This window comes from Ictalurus furcatus, chromosome 18 (assembly GCF_023375685.1).
Source record: "Ictalurus furcatus strain D&B chromosome 18, Billie_1.0, whole genome shotgun sequence".
In the NCBI taxonomy this organism is placed as follows: domain Eukaryota; kingdom Metazoa; phylum Chordata; class Actinopteri; order Siluriformes; family Ictaluridae; genus Ictalurus; species Ictalurus furcatus.
The window spans coordinates 5,948,821-5,964,965 of record NC_071272.1 but is presented as its reverse complement, the minus strand read 5'-3'; the positions used below and the strand labels follow the sequence as shown (position 1 = coordinate 5,964,965).

General features: G+C 40.8%; 1 protein-coding gene across 1 annotated transcript in view; it reads left to right on the top strand.

Annotated features, from left to right (window-relative positions):
• The first annotated feature begins 324 nt into the window (after positions 1-324).
• Positions 325-16,145, top strand: part of bcr (BCR activator of RhoGEF and GTPase) — a 75,587-nt gene continuing 59,766 nt past the window's right edge. The window contains exon 1 of the mRNA XM_053648172.1: positions 325-2,587. Coding sequence (XP_053504147.1) covers positions 1,108-2,587 — 1,480 coding nt within the window. The 5' untranslated portion in view covers positions 325-1,107. The remainder of the gene's footprint in view (positions 2,588-16,145) is intronic.

Genomic DNA, 16,145 nt, shown 5'->3' with positions numbered 1-16,145 from the left:
TTATACATACACACACACATATAAAAGAAATTATACACACCTATATATATATATATATATATATATATATATATATATATATATATATATATATATAACGTCATATACTTGTAAACTATAATATAAACATTATATATTTTTTTTAAGTACAAGTATTTTTGTGTTAAAATGAATTCATTAAAGGAGAACAAACACAACACATCCTTTGTGCAAGGGTCTGAAATTGGCACAGATCGTCATCTAGGACGAATTTGATTCATCCAACTAAATGACAATCATGTCGAAGAACCCCCTCCCTTTTACTTGCCCTCTGTCAATCACACTCACTGACCCCGCCCTTTCCTGTCCAAGCCCCTCCCTTCTTCAGCTTTTCAGACAGGAGCGCTGCGTAGCGACCAGTATCTCAAGCGGAGGAGAAATCTCCCGACTAATTAAACAGCGTGATCAGAAAACGGGCGAATATCGTCATAGGATTTTTCTTCAGTATCGTATCTGGCAAGACGACGAGGTCTGGAGTCTGGGCTACGGATAAGAAACGTCTTGCATTGTTTATTTTATTTTTCTAGGGGTTTGATTTTATTATCACGCGCAGGCGTCGGTACACAAAAGAGCTTTGGAGATGATAGTGATGGTGATGATGATGATGGAAAAACGGCGTCGCATCATGAATAGAAGCTGGACAACGACAAGACTTTACACCTGGATGCACTGAAGAGGGATTTTGGTGCTTGGAAATCACGGGTTGATACTGTGTAACAGCCTAGTTGAGGTTTGAATTCGTGTCCAGATGTTGTCATTGTGCTGTGGTCGGCTGCTGTGCTCCTGTAAGAAGGATGCATGGGAGTATGCCAGCTTTCCTGTTGTTTCTCTCCAATGTGCGCGTTGATGCACGGTTTGTATTCGAAGAAACCAGATTCAGAGAAGTAATCCGTATTTATAAGGACAACCCCTGAGAAATCTTGAACAATCTGTGGTTTATACAAGGTTATAAACTCTAAGTGTTGAGTTTTGGGAAATTAAGTTTCGTTGAAAAGAACAAGTCGCTTCGGAGTGACTGCATCAACCTTGCTTGCATACTTGAATTATTTGAACCTGAATAACTTATCAATGATGGTAGAGCCTGTGGGATTTATCGAGGCCTGGAAGGCACAGTTTCCAGAGTCCGAGCCTCCGAAAATGGAGCTGAGGTCCGTGGGAGGCATTGAGCAGGAACTAGACAAGTGCAAGGCGTCTATTAGGCGGCTGGAGCTGGAGGTGAACAAAGAGCGTTTCCGCATGATCTACCTGCAGACACTGTTGGCTAAAGAGAGAAAAAGTTATGACAGACAGCGCTGGGGATTCAGGAAGACGCAGATGGCCGAGGGGGACGCTCAAGCAGGTGGACCTGACCCCCAGCACTCACAAACGCAGGAGCTTAGTCAGGGGGATCGCACCCGATTCCAGCCTGTAGGAGAAGCCAGGCCTAAACCGCGGCCTCCTCCGGCAAGGAAATCCGCCTCGCATGGAGATGGACTGGAACTGCAGTCAGCTTATGAGCCCCACCAGCTAGGGCAGGGTGGTGAGACAGATGGGCTTTCACCATCTAAACAGAGGGGAGGAGTGTCTCCTCGCAGGCCGCATCCTCCTCCTGACAAGGAGCTCCCATCTGACCCAAGTCCCAAGGATAAACCAGGCATGGGACTTGGCGTGGCCGCTTTGCGCTCCAACTTTGAGCGGATCAAACGAGCCAATTCGCACTCAGCCGGAGACGGAAGAGGAGGCCAGGACAAGCAGCCTTTTTACGCCAACATGGAATTCCATCATGATAAGGGCCTGGTGCGAGTGAACGATCGTGACGTCTCGGACAAGATCAGTTCCCTCGGCACACAGGCCGTGCAAATGGAGCGCAAGAGGTCCCTCCATTCCCTGCCAGGCAATTTGGCCACAGTCGCCGGTGACCCACGACCCAGGCCTGTCTGTAGGGGCCGATCCAGCGAGAGCACTTGCGGCTATGATGCCGAATGTGAAGATGGAGAACCCAACCCTCGGTACAACAGAGATTGCACTGCTCGGCCCAATGGAAACAAACCACCACCTCCTCCATGGCAGCCGTCAGATTTTCAGCCCTATAGTGGGGTTTATGTGACCAGTGAAAGCGGTGATGGTCGGGTCACGATGCGAGAGCATGCCAGCAACGATGACCATCACCTCACCTGGCCGAGGAGATCCTACTCACCTGGAAGCTTGGAAGACGTTGGAGGAGGAGGGGGTGGTTACACGCCCGACTGTAGCTCCAATGAGAACTTGACCTCCAGCGAGGACGACTTCTCGTCAGGACAGTCGAGTCACGTGTCTCCTAGCCCAACCGCCGCCTTCCGCAGGCCATTCAGGGAGAAAAGCCGCTCACCCTCACAGAACTCGCAGCACTCGTTGGACAGCAGTAGCCCTCCGACGCCGCAGTCCCAGAAGAGACACAGGCAGCCACACGTGGTTGTTTCAGAAGCCACTATTGTTGGTGTACGCAAAACGGGACAGATCTGGCCCCATGATGGAGACTCCACCCCCTCTATTAGGACATCCCATGACAACAGTTACCATGGAGATCTCGGTAAGTGATGCTTTGTGTACTTTTCGGTGTATTGAGGAAACTTGCCAATTTGACTAGTAATTGCTGAATTTTTTTGTGGTGTTAAGGAAAAGGTAAGGACACATGGACAAAATGTCTGTGCGGTCTGTGCAGTGTCATGGCAGTAATGATGTATTCTTGTTGTGTATTCTAATTTTTGTGGAATTAAAGCTCAGCACCATTGGCTATTATTCTCTTTGGTTCTGTAAATCACCTAGGTTTTGCTGAGTTACTTCACTCTCATTGGTCTTTACTGTGTCTTTCACACTGTATGATAGAGACAGCTGGACGCTTTGTGTCCACAGTGAATGTGGGTTTACCGGGCATGAGAGATGTTGAGTAATTAACTGAAAGAGCTCATTTAGATGATGAGGTCAGGCCGAGAGGGTTCAAATGCGAGTCTCCTGAGTCTCTCTCTTTGTCAAGAACGGTCGTAGTGGAGGGAGGTTTTTACCACGGTGTTAATACTTAATTCTGTGCTAATACCGTGTCTCAACCTTTTATTGCTTACTTCTGCTAGCACACCTTCCAGTCAAGCAGAATCTGAACGTAGTTTAAGAAACCTGACACAGATATGTCCCGAATCCGAGTTTAAAGACAGCGTATCACTATACTGCTGATTTCTGAGATGAATAATTGCAAAAACTATGCTAACCCTCATTCCAGGAACCTTGCAAAGAATCCCATCCACAGGTGTCTGAGAGACGCTGACTCATCAGGCAAAACGGTTCCAACTCCCGACCGGGTTTATGAGCACGCTAACAGGAACCTTGGACTGGGGACAAACTATTTCCTCAAAACGTATCCAGTGTCTTTAACCTGTGTGTAGCCTGAAGGTGTTAAGAGTGGTGTAGTGTGATGTGGTGAACTTGGCTCAGCAGTGACGCTCGGAAGGCACTGCTCACCTTCTTATGCCAAGGAGGTCTTCTTTGTGGAGAGAGAAAGATAACACTGAGGGCAAAAAAAGGCAGACAGACACCAGCTGAACTCCGTTGAGCATGCCCAGGGCTACACTGCTGAATTATAGCCATTTTGTTTCCTGTTAAATAAAATGTAAAAAAAAAAAAAAAAAAAGATGACACTTGGCTGTTGCGTTGCTTGTTAAACTGTGGCTGTGGTGAAGGAGCTGTACTGTTTTCAAAAAAAATATACATTTTTTTTTTTTTTTTTATAAAAGTTTTCTTGTTTTTTTCCCTTCCACTTATCATTAGTGAGTCAAGCAATGCAGTAATTATAGCTGTGATTCATTCAGATGCATACTACGGATAGATTGAATAGGATGTTAAGTTTAGAGCCTGCTTCCCTGTCCCTTTTAGGACAATCCATATCTCACTCAGCCCGTAAAGATACAGAGTCAAGCATCATATACTCGTTTTGAACCTCAAAGAAAGAAAAACGATCATGTCTTCAGTACACAGTGATAAAAATAAAGAGATCCGAGACATGTAGTAGTCAGTCCAGCCGTGCAGGTCCTGTAAAGTATTTCATTCTTTCTATAAATGGGTCAAAGATGGAAAGGGATCTTAAAATGTCAAAAAATGAAGATCGCAAAAAATACACCACTGTTTTAACCTTGAAGGTGAACTCGTAATGCAAACTTCTTTTATGTTCTATAATTTTCCATTGAACGCCTTTAAGTTAGATGGTGTCACTGTGTTTAAAAAAAAAAAAAAAAAAAAAAAGGTGAAAGAAAAATAGAAAAATATGGAGGTTTTTTTTTTTTTTGGCAACTCAGCAACCTGAAGCACACACTGTACTACACAACAAGCATTTAAAGAAATAGTTTGGGTAAAAATGAAAATAAAAATGGAATTTTGGGGACATTTGCTGTCCGGTATTTGCTTCTTCGTCTAATCGAATCACCAAAAAGTTACTTTTGACCATTCTGTTCTTTTAAAAGTAAAACTCATAATCTGTCGTGTTTTTTTATTTACCTGTAATCTTCCTCGTTCCTCATTCATGACTTTGCAGTGATGTGTATTCTAAATAATTGCACCATTGCAGCCTTTAGTTGCCATTTACTGTATTGTTCTGCAGTTTACTAAGGCAGCAGTCACCCATTTTGTATTAGTTTTCTATATCAGTAAAAAAAAAACTGTGAACGTGTCAAATGCAACATTAAATCACTACGTTCAGTGATTTTTAAGTCAGAACTTGTTACATTCCGAGATCGACAAAAACCACACTATGATCAGGACGAGGAGGTGTGACAACCTGCCTGTCAATCATCTTGCACTTTCATCCTGGTGTTCTCCCTCAGCGGTGCATGTGAAAAAAGGCATGGCTTTAGCTCAAAAATTGATGGAACGCAATGTGAGTTTCCACCACAACCACTGTGTATACCTTTTAAGAAATGGAAAGATAAATAAAGACAAGAGGAGGTAAAGTGCTGTGTGTGTGTGTGTGTGTGTGTGTGTGTGTGAGCGTAGTGTCTTTGAGCTGCTGTCTCCTACTTCAGTGAAGGCTGTAAAGATGCACAGATGTCCTATTGCGTAACAGTGTGAGCATCCTCTCTCCCTCTGCTCCTGGCTTGCCTTATGTGTGTGTGTGGAAAAAGAGTAGTCATATTTATGTGTGTAGTGAGAGTAAGTGATTGAGCATACATATGGCAACACCAGGTGCTAGATCTCCAAGTGCAAAGCGCTACACAGGATCTCTGTGTTCTTTATAAAAATAGCAAAATGCTTGTGATGGCAGGAGAACCTTATATTTACTGCTATCACTGTACATCATATTTGCTGTGTCTCATACGTACAAAAGAGCTCTCGAAGAAGGGTTTTTAGTACTATTTCGTCAGTGAATGCCAGGCCCATGTGGTGTTCTGCTTTTCCAGTAATTCCTCGTTCCCACGATGGATGTCCTTCTTGTAAACAACAAATGCAATTGTTTCCTAATGTCTTTTATTTGCCCTTTTATTTGAAGTGGAGATTGAGGCTGAAATATCCTTGTGTCGGTTAGAGATCGTTATAGAGAGAGAGAGAGAGAGAGAGAGGAAGCACAGGACAACAAACAGCTCTCCCTTGCCGCTCACACACAAGCTTCCAAGAAAACATCAGTCATTCATTATGGATAAAAGGATCGGGCCCCTGTGCAGCTGCCTCCCTACACATATTACAGCCTAGACACAGATTACAGCCTTTCATTTACTGGTGTTTGAGCTTCCATTTTGTAATTGTTAACAATGGACAGGTTATGAAACACTGTGAAAATCCTTCACTTTTATTTAAATTGCCAGACATACTGTAGTTATAATTCTGGAGTGGAGCAATTCAGATAAACACGCTCAACAATGGGACTTTGCAAGTTCAAACCCTCAGCAACCTCGCATGATTGGGTAGGAAGGACGGCCTTCCTTTTTCTGTTGACTCATAAATGCAGAATGCAGTTACAGTACATTCATGTTACACCGAAACACAACACTTTGTTCAGCAACAGTGCAGCATTTTGCAGTGTTGTAGGCTAGTTGTGTGGCCTATAGCTATACAGTAGCTTCTGGATAATCATGCTTATGTTTTAAAAGTTAAACATGTTTTAATTCCAACCAATACACCCATGTCCTGCACATTAAAATATGCCTACATTTTTTTTTTTTTTAATAACCGGCGTATTCATCTTCAACTGGATGTACGTTTGAATAATAAATAAATTATGTTTTATGCCAATTTTGCAATTTTCTGCTTGTTTTGGAGATTTTTTTGTTGCTTTAGTTAGTTGATTCTTTTGCCAGAAATACACAATAGTCATTTGAGTCATTCGGTTTGCTCTAGTTTAGGTGTAGTTTATGACAGCCTGAATGAATATTTCTCCAAACCCCACAAATAGGTCTATCTTTAGTGTTTAGTTTAAATTTTTAGTTCTTTTTAAGGGCAAGTGCAATAATTTGTTTTTGTCAATAATATGTTGATCATTTTCCCCACTGGCTGGCTTCATTGCTCTCAAGAGAAAGCATACTTTTTTGGTTAAATATTAAAATGGCATGAATTTAGTAAACTCTTAGCTGAATATTTTATTTGTAATATTACATTAATCCTCTCGCATGCACCTTGGCATCTTATCAGTTGATAGTGAGAAACAGAGGAACTCATGACTCAGTGCTAATGGAAATTTAAACACATGGTAAGGAAACTCAGCTCTAGATTTTATTGGTTCCTGAGGTGGTGCCTCAGTTGAACCTGGAAGCTGCTTTGCAGTCATGTGCTTCTTCCCTTTAATGCCAGAAAGAGCTGAATGCGGTAAATGAGTTTAAACACCAGAATTGACTGGTGCGTGTTAGAGGTTATGGTTTCTATCGTGCACAAATTTCGGATCAAAGCGAATACTTGGGTTTGAATGCAATTAAGGAAAAATTCAGCTGTGTGTGTGTGTGTGAGAGGTGGATGGGTGGGTGTAGGAATGGATGGTCTGATGCAAATAGAGAAACATGTTCTGCTCAATACACTCATTGTCCAACATTACTGGACTGAGGTCAGACCTTCCAGTCCTTATTTTTAACCAGAATAAAAACTCAGGACCATCTGAGGAGAGCTTTCCCGTGGCAGCTGGCACTCACAGCCAGAGCACGTTCTGAACGAGGCATATATGACTGTGGTATTCCCCTTGTTTATAACACTGAAAAATATGATCTTTGTAATTATTCGCTTCTGTTTACCGAGTTTGGACATTTGTGTTTGCAATGTTTTGTCATGGTGTGAACATGCATTCCACGCAGGGTTAGAAAAATTCCACCCAGAAGCTGGAAGCCACTCAGGGGAGTGAAAGGAAAAAGGCAGCACTGAGTGAACAGAAGTGCACTTGATATGCTAATGAATGAAAACCCTTGAGTCAGGTGGAGTGAGGCGTTAAGATGTTACCCATGCAGGATGCCATGAAGAATCCAAAAAGTCCCCAGCAGACTTTGAAGTCTGTGCAGTTGAAGCTTCAGGAACCACAGAAGGCAATTTGGGGCTGGACCGATCCCAAGTCCTTCTGCTCCTGCTGGTAGAGGGGGAAGGGTTACTCTGATGGGGATTAGAGGTTTTTAGAGCGTGCATTATTTGAAGACCAGATATCCTCAAGGCCTGACTTTGGAAAAGTTTGGTTTTGGGGCCAAAATGCTAAAGGGATGCCTCAATGATGACTTGGATACGTCTTCTGTATATCCATTCAACCAGAATGTACCTACATCTCAGTCCAAACTTTACCCTATTTCATTGTGACTGCCAAACTGTTAAGTTACCAGAAAGTTGCCATTCATTCCCAGCAGGGCTGTTACCACCTGGATCTGTATATTTAGCCACTGCAGGGCATGCAGTCTTGGTGGAAAAGCGACTTTTGCTGGAATCTTGCTGAATATTTTGTCCAAATCTCTCTAAAGGTTCTACACTTGGTCAGTGTAGATTCTGCCTACAGAGGAGACTACAAAGGGTGGTGTGGTAGCCAGCAGGCAGTTGGCAGCCAGAAATACTGGACACAGTGCAGATGGCAAACCTCCTGTGGTGAGTTTCCTGAGGTGGGTGACATTCTGGTCGCCTGTCTGTGTGTATCCAGCAGCACAAGCCCGGGATCAGGATCTGGACCATGACCCCCAGGCCAGAGGAAGAACAGAAAATCCGACCCACCCTGTACTGTGGGCACTGCGGGTGCTGCCCTCGGCCTTTCTGCTTGTGGACACACGCCCCACCCAGACCACAAAGTGTGTGTGTGTGTGTGTGTGTTTGCTATAGTGTTATTGCCAAGGTCTCAAACACAGACACCCTGTGAATTTGCAGCCATCCCAAAAGAAATCTCAAGAAATAGCTGGGGTTAGAAAAGCCTGTCCAGTGCTTAGCTCTCTAAACAAAGGGGGTCTTTATTTTTTGAGCTGAAGCTAACAACCCTCTGCTCATATTCAGTGCTAAATTCTATACTAGATTTCAGAGCAGTGGAGTGTGAGGAGAGCAGGGGGTATAGATTAGCATCAGATGTGACACTGCTTGCATTTGGGATTCCATCTTGCTGGTTAGACCTTTGTGACAACCCAAATGATCCAGAATCACACTTATAGGCATAAGAAGAACAGTCAGATATATATATTTTTTTGTCTGTCCATAAATGTTACACATCTCTTTACAGAAATTGTCACCATATTAACGATTGTCTTTTTGTAAAATACTTTTAATCCATTTAGTATAGATTCGAATCCACCATACAGGACCCTGTGTAAGTGAATATAGAAAACATATGTTAATATAGAGCATTAATATAAAGCAGTCAGTGCTGGTAGAGAAAATTAAAATAATGCATACAAAAATAATACTGCAAAGGATATTATTGAATTAACAATTAACAAATGATATATTACTCAGCCTTAATATGTGGGTGCCTGTTGGACTCTGTGCACATAAAATGCACTCTTACATTGTAGCATTTGTTTATGGCCCTTCTCTAATTGTGTTGTGTGCTAACAAATAAATCAAGCGTTGTTCACTGCTCGATAAAAATAAGACTTTCCAGATTGTTCTTTCTTGTGGTTAAATGAAGCGTCTTTTATATTCCAGCCAGATTTGCTCCCTCATGCAGCCTGGACAGCTGCTTCGAATTTGTTGTGTGTGCAACCAATTACCGGGCTTGCACCTTTCTGCTGTGTGTGTGTGTGTGTTGAGTTTTCCACTAAACAAGGGGAAAAGCCAAAGAGATCAAAGCTCCAACCTGAGGATGCTGGGGATTCCCTCCTTTATTCAATAGCGTTTAGGAGAGAGGGGGTGATTAGTGTCAAACGTCACTGTTGCCAATGTTTTTCCTTTCCCAGTCAAGTCCTGTCATCCTGTATCATGACTTCTGTTTTGATAAGCGCTAACTCACTGTTGTGGTGGACAGGGTTCAATTAGCCTGTCTGACTATGATAGGATCTGTTTTTTTGTTTTTTTTTCTCCCTCTAGCTTCAGATCACAGCTTTAAATTCCATGTGTTATCATGTTGTCTCTGTTTTTACTTTCTGTCATTTCGAAATCATTTAGAAAGAAAAAGGGCATTTACTTAATGTACAATTTAGTAAAATCCACCAGAATCGTGTGAAATATAAATGCCAAACCAGTGTTTTGTATTTTAAATATTTGTATTAGAAATACCGAACATCCTGTAATGTTAGCTTTCTGATGGGTAACGTTTAATGCTAATGCTAAGTATGCTCATTTTTGAGGAATTATTCAATTAGTTTGTCTCTTTTGCTTTCCTTGATAAAGCTAGCTAGCACACAGTATACTAAAAGATGATTATGTAAAAACTTTTTAACGTTTAAATTTAAACATTTACTAAGCATTCAGTAACGACAGTTGTGGTTTTAGGACCATGCTGGCTGAAACGAGTCAGTTAGCACATGGGTTCCCAAACTTCTCCAGGGCAAGGCCCCCCAAATGGCATTAACATTTGACCGAGGCCACCCTTTTGCAAGACGTCTTTAAAACACATTAAAAATACAGACTTCTGAATATATCCCCCTTTTTTTTAAATTAATAATTACATCTTACATCTTTACATTACATTACATTAGGAATTAATTGTGTGTGTGTGTGTGTGTGTGTGTGTGTGTGTGTGGTTGTCTGGAAAAAAAAAAAAATCATGTATTTATTTATTTTTCACACCAAATCAAATTGTTCAGGCCCACTGGTGGCCCCCACTTTGAAAACCACTGAGTTAGCACACTCCTTTTCTGTGTTTTCTTCCCGAGGAGGCAGTCAGGCGTTTGGAAACTGAAGAGAATTTCTTCCTGTCGAGTGCCTGCTCCGAAATCTACCAGAATTTTACAATCATATAGTAAAATTACAGTAAAAGACAGTATTTTCTTTTTACAATAATAAGCCTCAAGGGTCCTATTCAGTAGATGATTAACTTATAAAGGATTTAGCCCCCCCCCAACTGTGGTTGTGGTATTAGTATGGAAGAAGCTGTGTGTGTACGCTTGGAGAGCGCTTGTGTCTGCTGTGATTTTCCTCAAGGCTGGAGATGTGGCGATTCAGTGCACTGGGAGAGGCAGAGAGGAAAAGTTTTCTCTCCTGTCAGGACTCATACATTTATTGTCAGTGTCTTTTTCTCTACTACATCTGACGGCTTCTGTGGTCAGAAACTTGCCTCAAATAACCATTGAAGGAAGTGAGATGTTTGGCTTCGAATAAAAGTCAGCTGAACAGTTACACACTTTAAGTCACACTACATTGATTTTCATCAATTATGAATTCTGCAAAGTGGCCTGCAGTCACTAAGCATTGAAATGATTTGTGCGTCATGCTGTTTCTGCCTCATCCTTTCTTCTTTTTTTTCCCCTCTCATCTTTATTCTTATATTTATGTCTAAATCTGTTCCTTCGTTCTCGTTCCAGCCAGTCTTTTGTAGTAGTATTGATGTACAGGGCATGAGGTGCAGCTTTTTTCGGATTCATTGCAGAATGGGCAGGAGGGAAATCATGTTAATAAAGGCAACACTATGAAGTGCAGAGCAGAACTGGCATCTGGTGGTTGGTTGGAGTTGTTTGTTGTACTCTGGCCAGGTTTCTGCTGTCAGATTCTTTTGGAGATTGTAATGCTAGAAGTGAAAAGGCCCATTTTATGGCTGATTTATGGCTTTATGTGGTGTGTAATATAGCTGAAAATGTTATATTAAAAAAAACCCAAAAAAAACTGGCCTCTAACAAATGTGATCTGAAAATGGCAGCTGAAAGACCGTTTGACCAATTTAATCCCAGCTATGAATGTTCCGTAATTTTGAAATGAACACATATAGCGAAATAGCGCACATGGTATTAAGACAGCAAGGCAAGAAAAGTATTGAACAAACCAAAACAACTTCACAAAAAAAAATCATAACAGTCCTCCTGATGAAGCTTTGCATACTATTGGTATTTTCTACATTGAAATGCAGGAACCGTAAACCATTGGGAATGTCCACCCTCATTGGGAATGTTCACTCTCTTTTTGAGAATGTTCACTCTTATTGGAAATGTCTACTCTAACTGGGAATGTTCACTCGCTGAACAGCTGAGGGTTGAGGGTCTTGCTCAAGGCCCCAGTGGTAGCAGCTTGTTGGCATTCATGCTTTTCCATTCAATAACTCCGAACCAAAGAGCCATCACTCCATTTTTCTCAAATACTTTATAAAAAATATTTAAAATGTTCTGCTGATGTCTCATTTATGTTATACAACCACTAGCTCGCTTGTAGATGACTGTAGCATATATGTCTCTCCATCAGTGCACAAGCCTGATGATGCACATAAAGAAAGGCTTCAGGAAACCATATTCTCAAGTGTCGTGTGAGTTAGGTTTAGTTTCTCATCATCTCCTCATGTTTTGTTGTCCAAGCTGTGGTTTGATCCCTAGAGTCACACTAATTCCCCTATTTTTCTCTTGATCTCTTTCTCTATAGTGTATAACTCTCTCTTTCCTTCCTAAAACGTTGAGGAACTATGTTTTGAATTTGAATTATTTTGGATTCATGGCCAATTCTGTACAACTGTAGCTGAGCAAGCCTTTTTACTCACTGCACTTTTTCCGTTGTAACTAATAACATTATTTTTTTTCCCTACTGTCCTGAAAATATGCACCCTTTTCATTTGTGCATGGCTTAAAGTCATATATTTAATTTGCGCTCCTTTTTTACTGCTTAACACATATTTCAGCCTGGATCTGCTGAGGATCTTCGGTGTCCTTAAACACAAAGACAGTTGTGAGATCACAGCCTGTACCACAGGATCCCTGCATGTTGATCTTTCCGATCTGTGATGTGTTTTTTAGCTCACACTCTGCTGTCCTCCCCTCCTACGCCATGTTCCCAAGGGACCAGGTGCTGTGCTGCTATCTATTATTCATGCTCAAGCCCACTTCCTGCACAGCCTGACACGTGGAGTGGGTGTCATGTTCTGTGGCCCACAGAGAGACACCCTCAACCTCTGGACCTTTATCTTCTCTGGACTTCCTTATTAGTCTTGGGACTAGGCCTACATGTTTCGTGTCACCATGACCGCTACATCACCACTTTTGAGGCTGACCGATGTTGGTTCTAACAAAAGAAAGTCTTCCAATGAAACTGTCTGACTTCTTAAAAAAAAAAACCCCCAACAAAACAAACAACTACAGTATGTACCACATTTTCCAGAGTTCCAAGTCTCTCCAGAGTCCCACACCCCCATAAATTATCTCTGTTTTGAGAGGAAAACCAATATACAAGTCACTTTATTGTATTAGTCACAGTAATGTATTAGACACATTGACCTAATGTACATTCTTGCAAATAAGCCAGTGTATAGCAATGTTTAATTCAGTATTCACCTTATATTCTCTTTCGATATTGTTTATCCAATCATTGTCTTTACAATAATGCTCATCTCTGTTAGTATTTCTATAACATTTACATTTTCAGCATTTGGCAGATGCCCTTATCCAGAGTGACTTACAATGATCCCCCGCCCCCTTTTTTTTTCTTTTTTTTTTTAAACAACTGAACAGTTGATGGTTAAGGGCCTTGCTCAAGTGCTGGGATTTGAACTCACGACCTTCCGATCATAAGTCCAATGTCCACTGAGCTCTAAAACTTTATCGTAAATACTGTAGTAGCAGGCCTACCGTAAAAATCTATCAAATAGGTATAGTTCAATAAGGCTACTGCAAAAATTATAGTGTTTATCTCTTTTCTATATAAGTTGTAGTACTTGCTAGAGGTTTAACCCCCCCCCCCCCCAAAAAAAAAAACCCACAAAAAAACAAAGTAAAACAAAGGGAAAATGGCATAATGTATCTTTTTTGTTTAATTTTTTTTCTTTTTTAAATTATCAGCTTATTATTGTTATTTTTAATTGGTATTATTCACTAACTATCATAAATTATTTAGTTAAAACAAAGACGATATAACTAGAGGCAACTCACTGTTTAAAATATGAGTGGGATGGAACATACTGCTCAACATGGTGGCTGTATTATGTAATTCCCACCCCTTAGTAAAAAGAGGCAATTCCAATTGCCTTGTGGGTAAAGATGCTATCAGAAAAAACCTGGCCTATCACGTTTTTACACTGATGCATGTGCAGATATTCTTTGCGCTGTTAGTTTTTGAAAAGTGTGCATGTACAGTAGCCGAAGCAACCTGAAAAAATTTTTTGTGTTTTTTTTTTTTTTTTTTTTCTTTTTGTGTGTGTGTGTGTGTGCCAAAGTCCACACATTATTTACGTCATATTAAGTATGAGCCTTATCTTGTATGATTGAAACTAACTGGCCAGGAGTGCTGCCAAAATGGCCGTTAAGCAGACAGACTTTATAAGAAGGACTTCAGTTAAATTAATAGGAAAGGTATGTAGAGTAATAAATGTTACGAGAGTAATAAATGTTAGTCTGCACCCACTAAAGTGTCCTGATTGTTTATATTTAATATGATCAATTTGTAATCTGTTTTGGAAAAAGGAAAAAAACTTCAGTTTTCTAATTTGATAGTTTGAAGACGTTAATCTTACAATTATCTGCTTTGCGGTTTCTCATGTAATAGTTTGGAAAAAGGTTTGAGAGCCGATTATGGTTACCGGATTCGTTAGAGTAAACGTAGCCGTAAGCTTATAGTGAGTTTCTGTTTCTCTCCCATGCAGCGGTTTGGAGTTACAGTCATTCACACAGCATCTCACATGACTGCAGAGGAATTCCCTACTGCTCTACAAGGCACTAATTCAAGCTGTTTTACACCACACACACACACACACAGTGATAAAACTTGATATCAGTAACCCTACATGGAGTTTGCCGATCAGGTTCCATCTTTGGTTTTCCAAAGTTTAGTGCACGTTGACCGGCTCTGATGAATGGTTTTAGAGCCTCACTGGTCAAAGTGTTCATATATTTCACCTTGCGACTTGGTTTATGAGAGAATGTGAAATGGGTTGCTGACTAAGATGAGCCAACGTCAGGGATAGCTCAACCATGTACAAACAAACTATGTAAAAAAATTTGGAACACTAAATTCTCAAAGAGCCAAAAGTTTATGAACGCCTGACCATCACACCCATATGTGAGCCTTCTTGAAACTGTTACCTCAAAATTGGAAGCATGTTGTAGTATTACAATTTCCCTTCACTGGAACCAAGTACATAGCTCAAACATTTTCTAGAATGAAAATACCTCTGTGCACAATGCGAGCTCCATGAAGACATGGTTTGCCAAGGTTGGAGTGGAAGAACTCCTGTGGTCTGCACAGAGCCCTGACCTCAGCCCCACTGATCACCTTTGGGATGAACTGGTACTCTGATTGCACCTCAGGGCATCTCACCCGACATCAGTGCCTGACCTCACTAATGTTCTTGTGGTTGAATGAGCACGAATCCCCACAACCATGCTCCAAAGTCTAGTGGAAAGCCTTCCCAGAAAAGTGGAGGTTTTTATAACAGCAAAAGGGACTAACTCTGGAATGGGATGTTCAAAAAGCACATATGGTTGTGATGATAAGGTGTCCACAAACTTTTGGCCAAACAGTGTAATTCTGGGAATATTTAATAGGCTTTATTTTGTACAAGTAGTGAGTCACTATAATAATACCTACTGGATCAAATCTTTGTTTAGTCTGCTTGGTTGCTTAGGAATTAAAATAAGGATTTTATAGCAAAGTTAATGTTGGAGAGATTTATTTTTACTTGAAAATGTATTATATAATTTCGTATATAAGGACAAAAATACAACTGGCATACTGTCATAACAATGTTTTTATTTATGTTGTACGTTTTATCTGTTAATAGTTACGTTTAATGTCATGGAAAGTCCGCGAAGTTACTTCCTGTTATCATGATCTCTTAAGGCTCATCCAGAAATGAAATATACCATCCTCTGATCAGCAGCTCAATTCTAAACAAACTGTCATGCAGAATAAGTTATAAATCTGAAGACACTGGTCTGTTAGTGTCAAAGCAAAGTTGGAAACGTAACAAAGAAGGCTTTTGGCTAAGCATCATGCCTCAATCCCTGTCGAGTTTCTCAGACAGACTTGCTAATTAGGTTTCTGACACGCTGTCATCTATTGAAGCCATAAAGATCGCTACTGTGAACTTGCTCGACTAACCGTCTCATCTTACACTTCATCTGAGATAAGCTGTGCAAATAGACTAACTTTTCTTTTGACCTGCAGATGGGGAGATTTGACTTAAAAAAACAAAAAAAACAAAAAGGTAATGAATTTAAAAAAAAATACCTACCTACCCTGTTCTCCATTAATTTTAAATTATTCCTACATCTGTGTAAAAATACTGAGGATCACCTCTTTCCTTGTGTCCTTTCTTTCGCAGTTGTACTATCAGATACAGTGAGGTGGAATTTTCCTGCTGATATGGTTAAAGGGGGTGGGGGCTGCCTTCAAGGTGACCTTGTGTACAAAAAACACACAATAGCAGACGGTTCATATTGTTATTGCGTCTGGTGAACACCTGAATGAAGAAGGATGCTAAAATTCTAAAAAAAAAAAAAACCAAACAAAAAACCAAACAATTATCTGAGTAAAAATCAGTGCGTTTACATGGACAACAATAATCCACTATTAACCCGATTAAGACAATACTGTGATTAAGA